Raw genomic sequence first — 21,918 nt, 5'->3', positions numbered from 1 at the left:
CTAAATGAAGGCTTTCTCACCTTGAACTAACTCCAGGCTCTTCAAGGAGGTCTTTGAAAAGATCAAAGGATTTGTCTGTCACCTTGTAAAATATTAAACTAATCAGGCTTTTGTTGTTCTGTCCCTCAGTTCAGTTTCAGTTCAGTCGCTCAGTCGTGTCTGACTCTGCAATTCCATGGACTGCAGCACATCAGGCCTCCCTGTCCATCACCAACTCCCAGAGCTTGCTCAAACTCATGTCCGTCAAATCGGTGACGCCATCCAACCATCTCACACTCCCCTTCTCCTCCTGCCTTCAAATTTTCCCAGCATCAGGGTCTTTTCAAATGAGTCAGTTCTTCGCATCAGGTGGCCAAAGGATTGGAGTTTCAGCTTTAACATCCATTCTTCCAATGAATATTCAGGACTGATTTCCTTTAGGATGGACTGGCTGGATCTCCTTGCAATCCAAGGGACTCTCAAGAGTCTTCTCCAAAACTACATTTCAAAAGCATCAGTTCTTCGGTGCTCAGCCTTCTCTATAGCCCAACTCTCACATCCATACATGACTACTGGAAAAAGCATAGCTTTGACTAGACGGACCTTTGTTGGCAAAGTAATGTCTCTGTCCATGGAATATGATGTCTAGGTTGTGCATAACTTTTCTTCCAAGGAGGAAGCATCTTTTAATTTCATGGCTGCAGTCACCATCTGCAGTGATTTTGGAGCCTCCGAAAATAAAATATCTATTTCCACTGTTTCCCCATCTATTTGCCATGAAGTGATGGGATCAGATGCCATGATCTTAGTTTTCTGAATGTTGAGCTTTAAGCCAACTTTTCACTCTCCTTTCACTTTCATTAAGGGGCTCTTTAGTTCTTCTTCGCTTTCTGCCATAAGGGTGGTGTCATCTGCATATCTGAGGTTATTGATATATCTCCCGGCAATCTTGTTTCCAGCTTTTGCTTTATCCAGCCCAGCGTTTCTCATGATGTACTCTGCATATAAGTTAAATAAGCAGGTTGACAATATACAGCCTCGACGTACTCCTTTCCCAATTTGGAACCAGTCTGTTGTTCCATATCTGGTTCTAACCGTTGGTTTTTGACCTGCATATAGATTTCTCAGTGTCTATGCTGAGAGCTTTGTACTTTCCTCCTCTTTAATAAATCCTATTTGCTTGCTACAGTGAATGTTTGAGTGTTCATGGATTCCATTCTTTGGCTCTGCGAACAAGAAGTTGGATTCCCATCTCATCTTTGTTAAGCAAGTCTTGGTTTTGTGGTTAAGCAAACCTGCTTTCTTGAACAATCATTAACTTACAGGGGTATCCCATATTCTTGGTGACTCATAAGCTTGCAATGCACGTCAGCGTGAGGATGGGATCTTAGTTTTCCCACTAGGGACTGAACCGTTACCCCTACTGTGGAAGCCAGGAGTCTTAACTACTGGAACATTAGGGAAGCCCCCTCCCCCCCATCCTTTGATCACGTTGGAAAGAGTTCCTTCCTCATTATCTTGCATAAGATTGGTATTATTTCTCCCATTTGAGTGTTTTTCATAGATTCCAGTTCTCCTTAATTTTCTGGAATACAACAATCGCTATTTTTAAATAGCTTGATAACACCAATACCTGGGTTCACCCACAAGTCTATTTCTATTATCTGTTGTTTTGTTTTTTTGCCATTTTTGGTCTTGTGTCCTGGCATGCCCGTTAATTTTTTATTGTAAGCTGGACATTTTGGGTGAGTAAGACTGAAGTCTCCGGAAGGTATCACCTTCCTTACAGCATTCTGGATCTTTGTCAATCTGAGAGTATAAATTGGAATCAAGCGAGTGTAGATTAAATTTGTATTGCTTTCCCTCCGAGGCTGAGCGTTTTCCATCAGGCTGTGGTTCAGTCGCTCAGTATTTTCCGACTCTTTTCCACTGCATGGACTGCAGCACGCCAGGCTTCCCTGTCCTTCACTATCTACCGGCATTTGCTCAAACTCATGTCCATTGAGCTGGTGATGCCCTTTCTCATCCTCTGGTTAAGAGAATCTTATTTCCTTTGCCCTCCACCCACTCTCTGTCGGTTTGTTCATCTGTGTTCCAGCTGTAGGGTAATCTGCATATTAAGGAATTTAATCTTTGGTGCTGCATATGGCCAGCAGCAAACTTTCCCCTAGTTTTCCTCCTTGTTTGACCTTTGGAGTCAAACGTATGACCTTTGGAGTCACTGCAGTCACCTAATTGGACTTTTTATTCCCCCAACCTATCCCCAGCTGCGAGACTCCTGAGGCCCAGTCTCCCGCCTCGCACGGAGGGAAGCCCCAGTCTCCGCACCTGGCGCACCTGGACCCAGATCCGCTCACGCCCCGGACGCTCTCCTCTCTATTCCCTTCCTTCCTCCTCAGGCAACCATAGCCCTCGAGGCCTGTGTGGGCAAAGCCCCCATCCAACGTGGGTTTGCGCTGCCCGCGAGATGGCCTCCCAGCGTCTACCGCTGGGCACCCGTCACGGGACACGGGAGGTTGCGGGCCTCTCACTGCGTCACCACCGAGCCCCCGGCTTGCACTCGAGAAACGCTCCTTGACTGAGTGGATTGAAGCTTTTGTATCCTATTCAGGGCCTTTCCACTAAAAAGTTAGCTTTTAAAAGAAATACCCTCACCCCATCCTCTCGCGCCCCGCCCCGCGGGAGGCCGGCGCAGGCGCACTGCGGCCGCGCGCGGAGACCTGGGAGCCGCCCGGGGCGGGGCGGCCCGAGGCGCGGCGGCCCGAGGCGCGGGCCCAACGGCCAACGCGGCCGCGCGGGAACTCGCGCGCCAGGCCCCGCCCGCGGTTTGAACCTGAGGCCCCGCCCCCGCGCCCGGCCAATCAGCAGGCGGGGCGGCCGGCTCCACGGCGACCCTTTGTGGGTGCTGCGCAGCCCCGCCCTCCGGCCCCGCCCCCCCGGCAGCCCCTCCCTCGGCGGCGGCGCGGGCGGCGCGGGCGGCGCGGACGCTGGCGGCCAGGTAAGCGTGCCGGCGTTTCCCGGGTCTTTGTGCGGCTGCTGGGCTTCCGGAGGGCTCGGTCGTAGTCGGGGACGCTAGACTCCTGGAGGGGTCCTTGGGGGGCTGTCTCAGACGGGAGACCCGGGAGGCTGAGGCGGACCCGGGGGGCGCCCGAAGCGTCGGGTTCGGGGGCAACCTGGGGGCCGAGGGCGCGTCGGAGGAGGGGCGCGGCCGTGGAGACCAGCGTCCCCCGCCCGTTCTCCCGCCGAGTGACCGGCCGCCTGGGGCTCCCTTGCTGCTGCCGCACCCTGAACTTGGGCTGTCCCGCTCCATTTCAGTCCACAGGAACGTCCCCTTAGCTTTAACTTGGGAATCTTTTAAGGAGGATAAACCCCTAAGGTGGGTCTGTCGGGCTCTCCGCGGGGAATCCCCCACGCTGTCTTCTTGCCTTGGACTTGGAAGAGGTCAGTGCGGGCCCTCCCCCCCCCCCCCACCAGCTCCCACGATGACCCTCCAGGAAGACCTGTAGGGACCCTTACCCTGTTTGTGGCCCTGACCACAGTGCCCCGAGGCCGCTGCCCCTCGGTCACTCATCTGTCCACCCTTCTGTGCTGCTTCCACCCACCTCTCCATTCATCCTTTTATCTGCACACCCACCCGTTTCGAGGTTCCCTTCCCAATCTGCATTTCTTGTAGAGTGAGCAGTGGGTGAGAGGTGTTCGCAATGCAACGCTTGGATCTCATCATAGGTCTTTTCAGCGGGACTAGGGTTTTGCAGTGCTGTCCTGCCTTCCAGAAATGGCCCAGGCCGAGGCTCCTTTCTCTGGAACCCCCGAAGTCAGGGCTGCCTCTCTGCAGCGGGCTGCGTGCCTGTGAGTGTTGAGTTTGAGATCCTTTTCTTTGTGTCTCAGCTTTAATTGTTTTGAAAAGGAACACTGAGGATGTTTTGCAATGGTTTCTCACCGCTGTACAGCAGAAGACCCAGCTTCTCTATAAGCTGGTCAGGGAGTGATGCCAGCCTTGGGTGGCCTGAAGCCACACTCGTCTGCTTCCCCGCAGCCTGGCCTCAGCTGCCCCGTCCAGTGGACACTGACGTCAGGGAGGGGAGCAGGGCATGGGGGGAGGAGGGCTCCCAGACCTTGTGTCCACTGGGCTGCCTGAACTGCCGCAGCCTGCCTCGGTCGCCAGGCTAGGAAAAGTACCAGACTCGCTTCCAGAGGCAAGTGCAGCGCTCTACGTTTTCAAAAGCTGATTGTCCCCAGAGCAGGCTGACCAGGAAGAGCATCCGCCAGGTAACTGCTGGGAGAGGCTGGGGTCCAAATGGCCGGTTTCCTTCTGCTGGAAACTCGCCCGTTTCCTCTTCGGGGGCCCTGTGTGGCTTGCACAGGACAACCTCACGGAATTAACCATTCTGTTGGAATGAGCCAGGAAAGGTACTGTCCTCTTACAAAGTTAAATATTGTATGAACTTCTTACATACAGTTGCTCTTTATTTTCAAGTTTCACCATGTTTTATAATTAAAATTGAAATTCAGAATGAAAAACAGTTATGACTTTCTTTTGAGAGAGAGGGAGAAGATGGCAACTTTTATCTTGGGAAAAGGCTGGACGTTTCCCTCAAGCTTGCTATTAGAACACATTCCAAGGAAGAGAAAGCTTGTGTTTCATTCCAAGTAACGAAAATTACTTGAGGGAGTTCCCTGGCAGTCAGGTGGTTAAGACTCCGTGTTTTCACTGCCAGGGGCCCGGGTTCAAGCCCCGGTGGGGAACTAAGATCCCACAGGTCGCCTGATGCTGCCCCTCCACCCCCCGCCCCCCCAAAAAAGATAATTGCAATCGACTTTTTAGTGCTAGCTTATGAAAACTCCAGGCAGGCAGTAGTGGAGGATGACCCCACCACATGAGCTGCATCTTTGGTGAGTATTTCAAAGCCAGTCTGATAGTGAGACAGCACTGAGACTGTTGATGCTGATTTGCCGTAAGTACCTGAAGCTCACAGGGGCGAGTGCTTGCCTAGGGCTGAGGGCTGTGGTGACCATCTGTTCCCCGCCCTCCTCCTCTGAGTCAGGGATCTGCATCTCCCACCAGCTCTTGGTGGGGGCTGCAGTGTGAGCTGCTCGGGCACGGGGACCTGGCTGTGCCTGCCGGGGTGCCCCAGCGGGCGGGCGTGGCACCCCCTGGCCCCACTGCCACTTGGGACTCATGGCCTGTCCGTCCCTCTTGTTTTCCTCTGGCGGAGCGCTGGTCCGGAGGAGGCCTGAGGGCCGTGCTGTAGGCTGGGGATGGGGGCGACTCTGGTAGGTGGCTGCCCGGGGAGGTTGGGGGTCTCAGGTGGCACATGAGGACTGGGGCCTCGGGGTTTAGCCAGCTCCGTGGCGAGACCTTCTCACCGATTGCAGAGATGGGTAACGCCCCACGGTTTTTGCTCAGCACTCACCGGCGAGTCAGGCTCTGCAGTGAGGACGGCCTGGGAGGCTGGGGCCCTGTGTTAGGGGCTCACTGCCCTCCAACCGCAGTCTGGGCTGAGAATGGGCTCTACTAGGCCAGCCGGGGGTTCACATCCCCTCCTCTGCCCTGGGCATCTCTCAGGGTCCCTCAGAACCACCCTCTGTTCAGATTTGGCCCCAAACGCAGATGTCTGAGGCGGGGACCCTCACAGGCCACCTTCTGGGGTCACCCTGGCCCCGCCCTCTTGACAGCCTCTGGGAGGTGGGGCACTGCCCAAGGGCTGCTCCCTTCCACGGTTGTGAGTCCACCAACGCCTTCTTGTGTTGAGTGTAACACAGATTAACAGTCGCTTAGGTTTTGGAGTGTTTGGAAGGAGGCATTTAGGCCAGCTCTGCCCTGGCACGCCCACTGGGCACACAGGCGGCAGCTGGTGGTGGGGCTCACCCTGGCAGCCGTGCCGTCGCCTCGCTTACTGGCGCAGTTGTTTCTAATGAAGGTGTAATTTAGTGCAGTCAGTCCGACAGATGCTGGCTGTGCAGCTCAGTGAATTCCTGCGAACGCCTCCTCTCTGACCCATGCTCCCACCTGGAGGGGCTGTGTTCCCGCCATCCCAGGGAGTTCCTGCCACTCCCAACTCCTCAGTGACAACAGCCTAGGTTCCCTCTCCTCTCCTGCAGGTTCATATGCACAGAGAGCACAGTCCGTGTGTTCCTGTTCTTGCCTTATTGCTCAGCGGGTGTTCTCAGGCCACCGGGGCGTATCCTTGCGTCTGTCTCTGGAGTTCTGTTACTGCACAGTGCCCTGTCCTCGGGGACAGCACACTTCCCCCATGCACTAGCTCACTTTGAACCTTACCGAACATTCCATCCGCTGGTGGGGCAGACTGGTGGTGGCGGTGGGGGAGGGTGGTTCTGGCTTCTGCAGGGACGGTCGGTGAGGCACGGAGACTCAGCAGCTGCTGTGCCAGCAGCACGGGGGAGATGGTGGAGGGGGCAGGGGTTCGCCTTCCTGAGGGCAGTTTGGCAGGATCCCAGCTGCTCCTCCCGCCATGCACTGAGTCAGTGCTGGAGCTGATGGCGCCTCATCTGCCCTCCGGAAGGCCGGGGACGTGGAGCCCTGGAAAGACTGGCAGGACCGTTGGGGTGTTGTATGTTGTAAGAAACACGTGTCTGTCAGAAGTGGTGGTAAAGTGCCGAGTAACAGGGAAGGCGTGATGAGCGTGGAAAGGAGGGCGTCCTGAGACGCGGATGCACCCGGGAGAGGGTGCCCCGGAAACTCCAGGAAGATGGCCGGATGACTGGTTGCTGAGCATCTTTGCCCTGTGCTTCGGCTTCTCCCCATTACCCACAGGGACCGCGAATGTGAACCGGGCCCTATGCGACGAGCACAGCACTGTCTTCCGAGCTGCCATGGGGCTGCCACAAGCACCACCAGGCTGGGCAGGGGCGAGGGCAGCAGAGGAGTGGGAGTGCTTCCTAGTGGGGCCTGGGGTCCTGAGTGGGCCTGGGGGCCAGATGACTGACCAGCATGCTGGCCAGGGGCACGTCCTGCGCAGCTTTCTCCAGCTGGTCCTCCATGGGGAGTGAGACCAAAAACCAGGAAGCGTAGGTTGCTGACGGAGCCTGGGCTGGGGAGGGTGATGCCATGGGCCGGCGGCCGTGGGGTGTCCTGGGCTGTGTGATGGCAGCCTGCTGTCCGCGTGTCTGGGGTGGGAGCAGGCTGCATCCGGGTTGCTCCCCGCGGTGGCGGCCGGTTGTCCCCACTCTGTTCAGTCTCGGCGAACAGCGGGGAAGCTGCCCTCTGGGCCGCTTTCCTGCTGCTGCCACCCCAGGTGCTGAGCATACCAAGCTGCAGCCATCCTGAATTTGGCGCCTGGAGTGGAGGGCTCCCTCGGGTTATGAATTCAGGGGCTGGCCGTTCTGAGATGCCCCGTGAAGCCTCCCGGCTGTGGTCCCAGCCCATCCCTGCTGGCCCAAGTGGCTGCTGACCTGCCTTAGACCCAAGCCTCGAGGGGCCCGAGGGAGGGTGGCCTGACTGCCTCTGTTGGTGAAGTTGAGCTTAATCGTGTTATTTGAGGGAGTTTTGTTTAGGCTCTAAATTACCTTTTTTTTTCCCTGTCCACGCCGTGCAGCTTGCAGGATGTTCGTTCCCCAGCCAGGGATGGGACCTGGGCCCTCAGCAGTGCGAGCTGAGCCCTAAGCCCTGGGCACACACCAGGAAATCCCCTGGGCCCTAGGTTAAGTCAGTGGTCGTGCAGAGTCAGGATTTGAGATTAGGTGGAAAGATGCTTGAGGTGATTCATCTACCACAGAGAGAGGAGCCCTTGAAGCTCGAGTGTTTCTCCAGAACGCAGGGTGCCTCTTTATAGTGTGACGTAGTTTATATTAGCTCTCTCTGCCCTTTCTGTGTTTTGGAGTGGTTGCAGGTCCACAGGAAGTTGTAGAGAAGTATTCTGGAGGGGCGTCCCTGCCCCCCTGCCTCCCAGTGTCCGCATCTGTGCGCGGTGCCTGGCCTGGTAGCCCCTGCAGGAAACTGGCTTCTGAGCAGCCTCGGCGCTGGTGGGGTCGTGCATGCGTGTGCCTGAGTGTCGTGTGCCCGCGTGTGGTTCTGAGCAGTCGGGGCTCATGCAGCACCTCCAAGGTCCCTACGTGAGCTGTCCTGGCCCCAGAGAGCCCCCTCTGAGTGGTAGGATCCTTACAGAGGAGGCCAGCCCTGGGCCACCTGAGATGGGCTTTCTCGTGCTGCGTGACCCCCTCGATGCCCATCCGAGCCCTTGCTGCTGGGCAGTCCTCCCCTGCGTGGTGGCATCTGAGCAGCAGCCCCCGCTCCCTGAAGGGCCTGCTCCCCAGCTTGGGGCTGTCGTGAGTGGAGCTGCTGTGGGCATTCTTGTGCGTGTTTTCACGTGAACATTGGCTTTCATTTCTCTGGGATAAGTGCTCAAGAAGTCATGTATGTTTAAAAGAGTTCTTTAAATGATAAAATACACGGGAGGTGAGAGCTGTGATATTGAAAGGAGACTCAGGACAGGGGGCCTTTCTGCTTAAGGGCAGGGCTGGCGGCACGGGCCGCTTTAACCCTCTAAATGGATAACTTGAGTGGATTCCTTAAAATAAAAATGTTGAGTTACTTTATGAACTTGAGAGAGGGTTTGTACATTACAGCTTCACTTTGTTCTCGGAAGGAGGGACCCCTCACAGGGGGCTTGTGGGGAAACACGGGCCCTGGCCCTTTCTGCTCCACCTTTAAGGTCCCCTGGGGTCTCCTAACTTAGAGCCTGTTCAGAAGGGCAGCTTCCTTGCATTTCTGCCTGTGAGAGCAGAGGTGCAGCACGTTGGCTGTGTCCAACCAGCCTCGGTCCAGGTGAGGCCCAAGAACCAGCATTTTCATCCAGTGGTGCTAGCGTGGCGTCCACTCAGAGCGGCGCCCCCCGGGGTGGCCGTAGATTGTTCCAGCCCCCAGGGGGGACCCTGCCCCAGCCCTGGGCCTTCCAGACGCTGAGGAGGGGAGGATTTGGAAGGCGGGGTGGGTGCAGCGCAGCGTGTCTGCTCTGTCTGTGCCCCAGCCACCACCACCCTCCCCACATGCGTCACCCCCCAGGTCGGGCCGAGGTGCGGCAGAATCCCCGGGACCCCTGCAGCAGGCTCAGCAGCGTCTCTCTTGTCTCTGCAGGGCACGATGTTCGCCCGGGGGCTGAAGAGGAAGTGCTCGGAGGAGGAGGCGCCCGCCGACCCCCTGCAGCGCCAGTCGCTCCTGGACATGTCGCTGGTCAAGCTGCAGCTGTGCCACATGCTGGCGGAGCCCAACCTGTGCCGCTCGGTCCTCATCGCCAACACAGTCCGGCAGATCCAGGAGGAGATGACCCAGGACGGGAGCTGGTGCCTGCCTGGGCCCCAGACCGCGGGGCGGCTGCCACGTGACCGCCTCGTGTCCACTGAGATTCTGTGCCGCTCGGCTCGGGCGGGGCCGCCCCAGGCCCCCGACCCAGCAGACCTGGCCTCTGCGCTGCAGGCGGTCCCGGCAATACAGGTTCCTGGGGCCGTGCCGGCAGGCCCCTGGGGCAGGGCCGGCCCTGGAGAGAGCCGAGGGGGCTTCCCCAGGTCACTAGATCAGGTGTTTGATACGCTGGAGAGCCACAGCCCGGGCACGGTGGAGGAGCTGTTTTCCGACGTGGACGGCCCCTACTACGACCTGGACGCCGTGCTGACGGGCATGGTGGGTGGCGCCAAGTCGGGCCCGGAAGGGCTGGAGACCTTTGCCTCCGCGGCCGCCCCACCCCCCGGCACCGGCTGCAAGGCGGACCTGGGCGAGCTGGACCACGTGGTGGAGATCCTGGTGGAGACCTGAGCCGCGGCATTGCGGTGCGTCTGTGAGGCTCACGGAAACAGCCAGCGTGCGAGGCTGTGCGTGCCGGGGGCCAGCTCTCTGTGATCGGGAGAGCCCCCTGGAACAGCGTCCGGGGGCCCCGCCCTCCCAGGGCCGGCGGCTTTCCCGCCGGCCGGTCGTGCCGCCCTCGGCCCTGACCCGTGTCCTGCGACAGCCCCACTGGAGGATGCCAGCCGCATCCAGCCTCATCCAACTTTAGATGGGTGAATTTTCTAAAATTCACTTTTATATGTCTGAGGCAATATTTTGTCTTAAGATACATTTTTTAACTTTTTATACTTTGATCACTTTAGATTTTTTTAGCTATTTTCTTAAAAGTATATTTTTTCTATAAACATGGTCTGCTGCTATGTTAGAAACTTTTACAGCCTAAACAGTTGCAGTTGGTGTATTTCATTTTTTTAAGGTTTAAGGAACACTGTTCTTTTTACAGCGAGCATCACTGCCCTGAGTCTGCAGTGTCCACGCGTCGTGATTTCCACTCTGGACTCGGGTGTGAGCCTTGCCCGTTAGGCCCTGCTGCGGTCTGAGCGAGGTCAGGGTCAGAGGCCTTGCACGTGATACCTTTACCAGATCTGTGTGACCACGTGTCTGTTGGACTGCAGTGTGGGTTCTGGAGGGTCTTATTTATGCCTGTTTCTGTGTAACTGTCTTCGGGGCTGAAGGTCGCGTGCACTCTGCCTGGAGACCGCTCGTACTGGAGGTCTCGGATGGTGCCTCCAAGGGTCTGCGTGTAGGGACCCTTGCACAGGTTTCCCAGCACAGCCAAGCTTCTACAGTTGCTGCCCTCCAGCACCCCCGCCTGGCCAGCTGCTGGGCCCCCCACACACTCGGCCTGCGTTCGCGGAGGCTGCTGTGAGCCCCCGTGTTTGGGGAGGGCGTCTGTGCACCACTGGGTCAGAGGGTGTCTGTATGTGCTCCGTTAAACCAGTGCTGGGACAGACTCTTAAGCTTGAGCTTAAGTCTAGGACTGAAGGAGCCTGGACACGTGTCATTATCACGGCTCCTCCGTCTTGAGGGTTGTTGACGGTGGTCTGGGCTGTGTGTCCTGTGCCCGGGGCACCCAGACTGCCCACAGCTTTTAGATCTTAATCACTTGTTTACAAGTAAGTCTACTCACTCCCCATTCCACCCCACGTTTCCCATTTCTCCTGCTTTTTCTTCTCCAGCCTTTAGCCAAGAAGAGTTGTTTTCTTAGTGTCAGCGGTTACACCTCATTTTATTAAAAAGTTCTCTAACGGAGTGGAGAGTGTTGTCAGTTACCTGCCGGACGGTGTCCTTGGGCAGACGTTCTGCCTCGCTGAGCTTGGTCCGCTGATCCAGCGGGGCCTGTGGGTCGGGCGCGGGCATCACTTGGGTGTGCTTGCGGGTGGGCAGTGGGCCGTCTCCTTTCCAGGCCCATGGGCTCGGAGGCAGCTCTCCCGTCCCGCCTTCTGCGGCGGGTGGGGACGGCACCCAGGGGTTCGGGTTGGGAAGCTGCGGGTGAGAGGTGGGCTGTGGCTCTCGCTGTCCGAGGGGTGCTCCCTCCGGATTTTCAAAGTGTTCCCTGTGGAAAGGAGCTGAAGTGGGTGTGTGTGAGCAGCACACCCCACGCGGGGCTCTGCGTCTTCGTGGTGTTCTGTCTTCAGAGCACCGGCTCCGTGTGGGGGCGGCCGCAGTGTTTGTCCGGCAGCCTCTGCGGTGACTTGGGCTTTGGCTCTAGGTGCCTGTCTGCAGATGCAGCCGAGCCCCCAGTCTCCTCCTGCTCCTGCCAGTGGCCCACTTGCGTTTCGGGAGCCTGCTGATGGCCCAGTCGTCCTGGGCAGGGTGAGATGGGGCCCGTCTGGACACCGACTCCCCTGGCAGTGTCAGGCTCCCCAGGGAGGAACAGTGGTCAGTTGCTGGTGATGGATTTGAATGGAGGTGCAGGACTAGGGAGGAGAAGGTGACGGCACCCCACTCCAGTGCTCTTGTCTGGAAAATCCCATGGATGGAGGAGCCTGGTAGGCTGCAGGCCATGGGGTCGCTAAGAGTCAGACACAACTGAGCGACTTCACTTTCACTTTTCACTTTCATGCATTGGAGAAGGAAATGGCAACCCACTCCAGTGTTTTTGCCTGGAGAATCCCAGGGACGGGGGAGCCTGGTGGGCTGCCGTCTATGGGGTCGCACAGAGTCAGACACGACTGAAGCGACTTGGCAGCAGCAGCAACACTAGGGAGGGGGAGGGGGAAGCTTTAAGTTCCCACGTGCACGCGGTCACCTGTTTGTAAACTCTGTGAAAAAGGCGTGTTGGCTGCAGTCCTAAGGCTTCTGCCTTCACCCCACCATCTCGGGACCCACTCCCCCCAGGCCAGGCTGGCTCTGGGCTCCAGATAAGGAAACTGGGTTTTCAGGGAGAGGTTTCCAGTGCGTGTTTGCAGCTGCATCTGATCACAGCTGAGCTCTGCCAGCTCCTCGACAGGAAGGACGTGGAATTCACCTGCTTTTGCCCAGGTGCCCAAGGTCCAGAGAGTACATGCGAGGGGCAGTGGGGTTCTGTGGATGGAGTGCGGATGCGGTGGCCAGCTGTGGAGGGGAGATTCTGGAGGGGCCCAGCCCTGAGGGTGGTTCACACGTCTTGACCAATGGCTAGTCTAACGTTGAAAGAAGCTTCTGAACCGTCCATTGTAAGCACACACTGTCCTCTTTAAGGACAGTAAGTGGTACGAGACTGTCATCACATGAGAAGGTGACTCAGAACTTCACAGGGAACGCAGGGTGAAGCGTTGAGGCGTGTCAGGCAGTGATTAGTCTCAGCTCCTTCCCTTTTCTTGTGTGTGAATTTCACAGCAAGCGCTGATTTCCTTACCTCCCTCAGCTTTTGATGCTGTGTTTCATTGTCATCTGGTTTTGGAATAAACGTTCTCGCGTTGCATCCTGGCTGCTGCTGCCCCACAACCTGGCTGGCCCCCAGGCTGGCAGACTCCAGCGCTGGGTCCTCGGGCAGCTCTCGGCCTCTGTCTGTGGGGTCACTGCGCACTGCACACTGTCTCCAGCATCAAGGAAGCCAGGCTCCTCACGCCAGCCGAGGTCTCTGCAGGGCTGTGTGCGAACCCAGCTCCGTGAGGCTGATGGAGACTTGGCAGAAACCCCAGAGTGCTGGTCAGAGCAGTCTTCTCAATTTTACAGTCTTCCCGCCTGGGCTGGAGGCGGCGTCCAGGCCTGCCCCCACTGGGGCTGCTTGGCCCTGGGCTCGCTGGTCCCGCGTGGAGCTGGAAGTCCCTTCACTTGCCGCTGGGGTGACGAGAGTGGCTGTGGGCCTCTTCCGCTGCCTAGGTATTCTTTATAACCTCAACCCTTTTTATTTCTATTTTCAAATTTGGGGAAAGAAATGGCAACCTGATCCAGTATTCTTGCCTGGAAAATTCCATGGACGGAGGAGTCTGGTGGGCTACATACAGTCCATGGGGTCACAAAGAGTCAGACGCGACTGAGTGAGTAACACTTCCCCTTTCGTTTTTAAAGTCTTTATAGCGGCTTTATTTAAGCCCTGGTTTGGTAGCTGGTTGGGCTTGTTCTGGTCCAGGTGAGGGTGCTGGCCGCCCACACCCTGACCTCCGAGTCGGGTGGCCAGGCGGCACTTCCCCGTGAGCCTGCCAGTCTCTCCCAGCTCAGGAAGCCCCCTCCTGACGCGGCGGACATGAGGGTGCAGAATCAGGGCCGGACTGGACGTCCGATTAGACGGCGAGTGAGGGGGGCCCAGGCTCTGGTGAAGGAGCAGAGCGGGGTGGGGGTGGGGGAAAGTTCAGAGTCGGGACACGGGTGAGGAGCTGCCCGAGCCCTGGCTGGACCCTGGGCCAGTGGGGCAGGGAGGGCCGCTGTTGGAACGGGAACGCGGCAGTATCTGAGTTTCAGTCTGGGTGGGAGGCAGGAGGCAGATGGGCCCCTTAGGATGAAGTGATCGGACATATGCCCTGCGGGTGGGAACACCAAGAGGAGGCGGGGCCCCACCCCGACCACATGCTGCTTATGCTCTCGTCCAGGAGACCTCCCCAACCATGGGCAGAAAAGGCTCCTTGGAGGCCAAAGGGGAGTCAGGTCAAGGATGTTCTACCCAGACGCCCTTTCGGTAAAATCCACCTTGGCTGAGATGTGTGCGCGCACACGGGAGGATCCCGAGATACAGGGGAAGTGGGCTGGGAGCCAGGCACGCCAAGGTGACTGGCCGAAGGAAGAAACGCCCGCAGGAGTGACGAGCTGCCACAGGGCGACCCAGGGGCCGTCCCTCTGAGCTGCCTGCGCCTGCCTGTGCACGTCCGGCACTCTGGCCTCTCAGTAGGTGCTGCACTGCTTCCATCTTCGTGGGAACTCTCTCCTGTAGAGCCGGGGGCTGGGCCCCTCGTTACTGACCGCCGTCTAGTGACCTGTGCTCTCACCAGCGGGACCCAGCCTCCGTCTCTGGGAGCCCAGGCCACGGACACCAAGATTAGAGGGGGGGCGCAGGATGGCGGCACATGTTAGGTCGTCAAGTCTTTAACCAAAGGTCGGGATGAGATGGTACAGCCCAGGCCATCTCTGCTGGCGGGGCCCTGGGAGACCCCACGGAGACAGTCCTCTCCCTGTGATGGAAGCAGCATGGCAGAAAGCTGTTTCCAGATTCCCACCTTCCGGCTAGAAAAGAGAGGCAGATTTCTCAAACACACCGAATCAGTCACCCCTAAATAAGGCAGATGGTCTGTGGAGTGGCTGAGGGCGCTGGGGTGCGGGTGACCCCCCCCATCTCCCGTGTGATATGTGACAAGTGACAGCTGCTGGTCACTGTGTCCCCGCGGGGCCTCTGTTGGGGTCTGACACCCACGTCCATGGAGCTGGCGTCTGAGGCCGTCCCAGCTATGGTCTCCCCGCCTCGAGAGTGACCGTGGGGGAACACCGACGCGGGGGTCCCTGTGCCTGTGGGCCCCACTGGCCTTTGCTCCCCAAGGGCAGGCAGGGCTGCCGCTCAGGGTCCAGCATGGGTCCTCACAGAGCTGGCGATTTAGCAAGAACACAGCTTGTCCGGGCTGTTTGATTTAATAAAATTTTACAAAGGTCAGTGCCGCCTGCTGGGCTCTTTCGTCGGAGGGATCTCTTCCTTAGCTGATGACAGGCCGCCCGCCCACTGGCAGGCAGGTGTGGCTGCTGCAGGGAGCACGCTTGGTCCGGGTAAGTGGCACCCCCACCCCCGCCGCGCGCCCAGCCGCGTGGACACCCGGGCCGGGGGCCAGTGCAGGACCTTCCGAGGGCCCTGACGGCTGCTCCCAGTGACAGTCCCAGCCGCATGCCAGGCCAGCCTGGGGTCCCAGGCAGCGTGGTTCAGGCACAGGGCCTGGGGTCTCACAGGTGCCCCCGGAGCCACCTTCTTTTTCCCCCACCAGGCTGGGGGTGGTGCTCCTGGGGACCCGGGCGCACTCTTCCTGGCGGCTGGCCCTGCTGAGGGACGCACCTCCTCATCAGAGTGTCCGCCCTGATGTGGACCGCCTCCACAAAACAGTTCTGGTTTCCAGTACCAAAGCAGACTGGGAGGAAATGGTAGAATCCCGCATCAAGACACAAAAGCTCTCCCACTTTAGTAAATGTCACTATTAAACAATGTCAGTTTTAGGTTACGAGGACCGAAAGTCTTCTTTTTCCTTGGAGTTGTGATGTACTGCCCATTTCCATGTATGGGGGTCTTCAGGAAGAGGCTGTAGGTGATCAGGCTGCCCTGTCCACCAGTCGGCGTCCCCGAGAGCTGCCAAGAGAGGAGGCACCAGTCAGGGCGAGCACGCGTGCCCCCCGGGACACCCCGGCCACTGGCGCCTGGCCAGCTCGTCTTGTGGCTCTCCCACGCACTGTCAACACGAAGGAGCTCTGGACGAAGCCACAGCCTCTCCCCGAGGGGACGGGCCGGGACGGCGCCCGAGGGCAGCTCTGGCCTGGCCAGGTTGGCCTCCTGGTCTTCCTCCTGCCCAGCCGCGGCCTCTGGACATTCCTGTCAGGCCACCGCTGTGCTCCGATCCCCACTGGGGCTGCCACGGGAGAGGGGCTGCTGGGGACACTTAGGTCTTGCTGCTCTAAGACAGCCCAGCCACGTGCCTCTGGAAGGTTCCACCTCCTGCCCTGTGATGGTTCTGCAGAGCAGAGGGCTGGCCCATGGGCTGGACTGCCCCGCCCTGCTCTGCCTGTGGGCTCACTCCATGCCCTCCTCCCCAGCTCCACTCAGGCCCCTCCCCACATGACCCCCTCTCACCCACTATGTGTCAGGCCTTGTCCTTGGGGGTGGGATGCCCAGCACGCGGTGGGGGTCGGGGGGTGGACAGGCCCTTCCGGGTGGAGCTCAGGGCTCTGGAGGAGATCAGCTGGCTGGTCAGGGCATCCCCTGTCCCAACGCCTGCTCCAAGGGTGGTGGGCAGAAACCCCGTTCCTGGATAGGCTTTTCTGTGCGAGGGGCTGCGGGATGGAGCCCCTTCTTCCGCCTGGGCCCCACCGTGCTGTGGGGAGGACCTGCCGCCCTGACCCCGCAGCGCCCCCGGACTCTCAGAGCCACAGGTGAAGCAGTGAAGTGACTCACGCTCACCTTGGTCTGGATCAGGGCTCTGCAGCGCTGCAGGTGGAAGCCAAGCTCTTCGGGCTCATGGAGGCCGGGCTCCCCCAGAGTGCGGCCAGGGCTCCCCGAGAGGCTCTGAGAAAGCAAACCAGAGTCAGCCAGAGGGACAGAAGGTTAGAGGGTCTTCTCCCGGCTTCCCTTTCCACCTGGGCCTCGGGCACATCTCCCTGTAAAATGGCAACGTGGCTTCGATCTGGGCTCTGTGGGGGTCCGCCCTTTGTGAACCCCGGCCCAGCGGTCCCCCGCCCCCAAGCCCCACAGGCTCCTCCCAAGGAGCCACACTGGCCAGGCGGCCCGAGGAGGCTGTGCCCAGCCGCCGGTGCTCCCACCCCCTCCCCAGCCCCACACGGGCCCTGTGGTGCGCTGCATAGCATGGCTGGCAAAGACGTGTGGTGCTGCCGGCCTCCGGGAGCCCCTCTCTACCCAGGTCAGCCCACCTTCTGAGCGGCATCTACTCCGAGAACAGGAAGGAAGTTTTCCCGGCTGCGGGACTCGCTCCAGGTGCATCGGGAGATCGTCATGGTCCCGGTGTTGTGAAGAGCCCTCCAGAGTTTCCTAGATTCAGAACTGCAAAAGAGCTGCCTTAATTACAGGGCAGCCTGCAAGGCCTTCGGCAGGGAGGCACAGAGGCATCTGGCCCTCCAGCCTTCTGAAAGCATAGCCCCGGCTGCTGTTTCTTTGTTCATTTGCTCAAGCGTCTACTCGCCCAACACCGCTCCCTCCTGCTGGCTTTGTCTCCACAGAGCTCAGCCCTGGCCTGAATGACTGATTTCACCACCGTGTGTCTCCTCCTAGGGCAGAAGCTCCAGGGTGCTAGATATACTCTGCCGTCTTGCTCCCTGACGATCTCAGGTGCCTGGAACCATGCCAGGTGCCAGAGAGATGCCCACAGACTGAGAAGCAGATGCCAGAGTGTGTGCTGGAGCCCCACCTGGTGGACTGGCCCGGCCTCCAGAAGCGAGGGCCTCTGGGAGCTAGGGCCTCCGGGAGCGAGGGTGTGGCTGGTCCCCAAACAGCTCCAGGGTGACAGACATGCCCAGTGCTGAAGTGTGCCCTGGGCGCACTTCAGCCCTCGTCCCCGGGACCTCTGCTGGTGGGGGAGAGTGCCCGGCGCAGGCTGGCTCAGACCTCTGCCAGGGCCCAGGAGGGCCTGCCCGCCACCCTGTCTGCAGTGCCAGCCTGTGAGGCAGGCTTAGGTCCCAGAGGAGCCGGCTCCCAGACACCTCTACTGCCCTCTGGGGCCTGGGCCCACCTCACCGTTCACTTGAGCTAGTATGGGTTTCCACTACAGCCGTCTGACGAAATGGCCGTCGGCAGACAAGTGCCTCTGTGACCTGTGTTCCCAGGGACTTGGCCCTGGGGGTGGCAGCCCTGTGGTGGACTGAGCACCTCTCTAGGACCTGGGGGGTCACTTGCTCCCGTCCCCCAGGAACCCCTGAGCCCGCCACACTGGCCCGCTGGGCCCTCCGGAACCCGCAGCGCTCCCACCCAGACCCACTCTGCTCCGGACTGGCTGGAGGGGCCCTGAGGCGGGGCTGGACAGGGCTCTTTAGAGGAGGCCGCCCTGCGACCCTGTGACCTCAGGCGGCAGGAACTCGGGAGGGTCAGTGCTCTCCACAGAGGCAGAAGCAGAAGACCCGACGACCCCAGGACCACCAGCTCAGCCGCCGGACGACACGCGAGCGCCGGTTTAAGTTCATTACCACAGTTTCTGCGCGGATTCAAGGCCAGAGCTTTCTTCATTCCTTGCTTCTAAGAAGTGGTCTAAGGTGGAGATACCCTCGGTGGCCTGTGGGACTGGTACTTCTTGAAAAGCAGACCTGAAAACATCCTCACAGCTAACAACAAGCTGAAAAAGAAGAAAAACACAACAAAGTTAGGAGACATATACACATGTCACCTCATTCTAAATATATAATTGTGGCACAAGTGAAATTTGTAAATGATCATGTATCGTTGCCGCTACTGAAACATGACATGTTTGTTCCTAAAAGTCGCTGCACTGAGTCGTGCTGCGGAGACTGGGGTGTGTGGGAGAGTGTGATCACGGCACAACAGTCATAAACTTCATCAGTGACACATGGGAAGAAGACAGGCACCCAGTGGAAATGTGAGTGCTGTTCCACACGTGTGAATTGGTTGAGAAATCCGTCCCAACTGCAGTAAAAATGGCACTTCCCGGAAGAGAGGTTTGTGGGTTGTGACAAGTGTGAAGTCCTGGAAGGTGAGTTGTCTGAGGTCAGGGGGGTTGGGTGGGGGAGCCCCCAGGGGCGGGGGATGGGTGTGGCAGACCGAGGTGGCTGGGAGAGGTGGGCATGTGTGTGGTGTGTATTCACGTGGGCCTCGGTTCAGCACGTGTGGTTTTCTGCATTTACCCTGTGTTTCCGGCAAAGTTCACATTACGCTCAAATTGTTCCCCAATACAGTAACTGCATTGGAAGACAGTCCTGTCTTCAAAACAAGCGTTGGAGCAGAGCTAACTGAATGTGGAGTTGATCTCATCAGAGGTCCAGGGAAACAGTGCCGGGCTTAGAAAGCAAATGGTCCACCCTAGAACCAGCGGACCTTTTCCTCTCCTCCCTTCTCTGTTTCGCTTTTGGTGTTAGGGGCAGACCACGAGGGACGAGAAGGCAGAGAGAGAGGAGGGTGAGAGGCAGTCACAGTGAAGGGAAACGCTGGTGGTCAGGGCAGGACGGGAGGGACGAGGGGCGCGTGCTGGGCTGTCCAGGCCGCCTCCAGCGCCCCATCACTAACACACACTGACATGTGATCTGGCAAGGTTTTCTAAGTAAGGAGATTACGGACTCAAACAAAATGCTCTTCCCCCACATGCCCAGAACTGGGCCCAGGAAAACATAGCCCAGCTGATGGAGAGTGGGCAGACAGGAAGGTGGAGGGGACAGAGAGCAGGAGGGGCCAGGATGAAGGCCCAGAGACAAGCGGACCCCTCCCTGACCAGCCCACCACAGGGTAGGAGACACTTCCTGTGCAACATGGCCAAGACTTTAGAAATACCTCAGAAGCGGCGATGGCGCCGGTTCCTGTCACTCCACCCTGGTGAGGCTGGCTAGAACCATGCTGCTTTTGGGCAGAAGCGGTTCTCCATGGCTGAGAGGCTGCGGGCCTCTCCTGGAGCTCAAAAGACTGACAGAATTGTTCAGAGCTGGCTGAGGATTCTTGAAAGACTTCAAACTCCCCCCAGGCGCCGCTGTGTTCCCCTGGGTCTGGACCCCTGGCGGTGCTGGTAGACAAGCCCTCGCAGCTGCCCCCAGAGGTCCTGGCTTCCCCGTCCGGCGGGGGAAGGGCGCAGCGGAGCCTCGCCCACTCCACAGCGTCACCACTCTGCCTCCCAGGGGCACCGCTGTCTTTAGAAACCTGGCGGAGGGAAACCCCGCCTCCTTGCTCTGGGAGGTCACTCAGAAAGGCGCAGAGAGGGAGCCCCTGGCCAGCTGCGCCCCCCAGCTCCCGCTGGTCTTGCATGTTGGTGCCCCGGGCCCGCACAGACGCGATGGGAAGACGCTCAGGAGACATCCATACTGCTGCGCGGGAGCAGCCGCGAGTGGACAGCGCCGGAGGGGGTCACCTGCTCGCCCACGGCCCAGCAGCTGCCCACGGCTTCTTCAGGAGTACAGATGGCCTGGTGTGAGTCCACTGTCGCTGTGGAAGGGACACAGACTGCCTGGTCACCCAGGAGAAGTGACCGGAGCCGCTGCCCGCTTTCTTCCTCCGCGCGCCTGGGCGACCGGCCCAGCACAGGGGCGTGTTCTAGAGACCAGACAGGTCCTGGGGGTCAGCACAGCCTTGCAGGGTGGGCGAACTGCGGGGTCCTGCCTCTGTCGCCGTGGGCAAGGGTCTCCGAGGCCCAGTCCGGCAGAGGAGGGGAGAGTCGGGGCGCCCGCGGGAGGGCAGTGCCGAGGAAGCCCCGAGAGTTGGGCCGGGGGCTCGGGTAGTTCCCTCTCCGGGGCCGGGGGAGAGGGGGGCGGAGATCCGAGGCGGCCGCTGAGGACCCCGATCGGGCCTGGCCTAGGGCTTCTGAGGGTCGGGCTCAGGGCGCGCTGGGGCCCCGGCGGCTATCGGCCCCGGCCTGCACCCACCTCGGCTGCCTAGCCGTCTCCTCCAGCCGGCGCAGCAGGAATGCCGGGTGTCCCTAGGCGGGCGCCGGCCCGTTGCCCGGCAACGACGCGCGCCAGTCCCACTTCCGGCGTCTGTCGCCCTGACGTCAGCGCGCCGGCGCCGCGCGGGGCGTGGCAACTCCAGGCTCAGCCCCCTGTGTCGGCCGAGCCTCTTGGGCGGTGGAGCGGGCCCGGCCTGGGTGGGCGCTGTCACCTTGCGCCCCTAGGCCGCCGCGTGAAGGGGCTCTCCTTTCGTTAGATGCGCCCTTCGCTCAACCGCCCCCTTGCAGCGCGCCCTGCGCGGCCGGGAGGAGCAGGCTCCCGCTGCCCTCACCAGCAGTCCTCCCAAGCAGGCTGCCCGCTGCTGCCCCTCGCTCTGCGGCCCCGCCGCAACGGGCGTGTCTAGCTGTGTGATGCCCAATCCGAACCCCAGGGTCCCATGGAGTGCCCTGATTCTCAGCGTGGTCACCAGCCGGCCCCAAGGCAGAGCAGGGCCAGCCTGGGCCATGGGCCATCAGACCCTCCTGCAGCCGCCGGCCCAAGAGCAAGGTGGGCATTGACGGCCAGCCTCACCCTCCTGCCAACTCCCCTCCCAGTCATTCTGGGCCTTTCTCCATCTTACCCAGTCTCATGAAGTCAGCCTTCCGCAGACTCGACCATCATGCCCCCGCGGAAGCCCTGATCCACGCCGGGTCTCCCGGTCTACTAACATGCTCGGATTTCTCCACCCTGTGACCTAGGGATCTGCCTGGGCCCTGTCCAGTTTGCATCAATCACTCGTTCTCTCCCTGGTCCTCAGCCACGCTACAGAAAATTTCAATTTTAAAAGTGACTAGACGAGATCATTTTCTGAACCCTGGACCTTGACAGTCTGCCCCTCCCCTGCCTCCTGTGGGGCACGGTGGCCAGAGATGCAGTATTGGAGCGATGCAGGCAGACTGCCCAGTGCTGGGCAGTCACCGGGGTGACCTGCAGGAAGGTGACCAGACACCAGCCCTCTCCTGCCCCGACAGCACCCAGGGCTAACTGTCCCCTGTAGTCCACCCACTGCTTGGACCCCCTCATCCACTGTCCATGCCATCTGCACAGTCCAGGAGCTGGAAAGGGGTAGGAGAAATGTCCCCCCATCAGGTAAGGAAGCTGATGCTCAGGCACAAAAGCCCGAGTAGGAAGTTTTGTTGGAGTGGAACCAGCTCTTCTGACCCTCAGCAATTCCCCATGTGAAGAGTGAGGATGACCCTGTGACCCTCAGGGGACAGAAGGGGATGACCCAGGCATGACACAGAGCCAAGGGTAGGTTGTCCTACATTATGTGGTGTGGTAGGTGAATAATGCCTCCAGGATGAGCCCCTCCTGATCCCCAGAACCTGTGAATATGACCCCTTACAAAGCAGAAGGAACTTTTGTTCTTTAGTTGCTAAGTCGTGTCTGAC

The 21,918-nt window shown here is 59.4% G+C and overlaps 2 protein-coding genes across 3 annotated transcripts; one reads left to right on the top strand and one right to left on the bottom strand.

Moving 5' to 3' along the window:
* The first annotated feature begins 2,574 nt into the window (after positions 1–2,574).
* CDCA4 (cell division cycle associated 4) lies at positions 2,575–11,029 on the top strand. Its single transcript, XM_024982246.2, has 2 exons — positions 2,575–2,977; positions 9,074–11,029. Exon 2 carries the CDS (start codon positions 9,080–9,082, stop codon positions 9,746–9,748), a length of 669 nt encoding a protein of 222 aa, XP_024838014.2. The 5' UTR covers positions 2,575–2,977; positions 9,074–9,079; the 3' UTR covers positions 9,749–11,029.
* A 3,770-nt stretch (positions 11,030–14,799) lies between these two features.
* On the bottom strand, positions 14,800–20,488 carry CLBA1 (clathrin binding box of aftiphilin containing 1). Of its 2 annotated transcripts, NM_001075573.1 has the most exon segments (6): positions 14,803–15,518; positions 16,344–16,448; positions 16,811–16,940; positions 18,077–18,222; positions 19,389–20,030; positions 20,468–20,477. In NM_001075573.1, coding segments are annotated over 5 exon segments (1,062 nt in total). In that variant the 5' UTR covers positions 19,905–20,030; positions 20,468–20,477; the 3' UTR covers positions 14,803–15,353.
* Between the last annotated feature and the right edge of the window lie 1,430 nt (positions 20,489–21,918).

Source organism: Bos taurus, chromosome 21, assembly GCF_002263795.3.
Source record: "Bos taurus isolate L1 Dominette 01449 registration number 42190680 breed Hereford chromosome 21, ARS-UCD2.0, whole genome shotgun sequence".
Taxonomy (NCBI): Eukaryota; Metazoa; Chordata; class Mammalia; order Artiodactyla; family Bovidae; genus Bos; species Bos taurus.
Note: the sequence above shows the minus strand (reverse complement) of the source record. Positions and strands in the feature narration are given on the sequence as shown.

Excerpts from the sequence above, each read along its gene's own strand:
- CDCA4 (XM_024982246.2), top strand. The coding sequence starts at position 9,080 with ATGTTCGCCCGGGGGCTGAAGAGGAAGTGCTCGGAGGAGGAGGCGCCC.
- CLBA1 (XM_059879026.1), bottom strand. The coding sequence starts at position 19,904 with ATGTCTCCTGAGCGTCTTCCCATCGCGTCTGTGCGGGCCCGGGGCACC. Across the intron at positions 18,223-19,388 it reads GCGCCATCGCCGCTTCTGAG|CTTGTTGTTAGCTGTGAGGA; the intron begins GTATTTCTAAAG and ends CTTCTTTTTCAG. Across the intron at positions 15,519-16,343 it reads GAGCCCTGATCCAGACCAAG|CTCTCGGGGACGCCGACTGG; the intron begins GTGAGCGTGAGT and ends CTCTCTTGGCAG.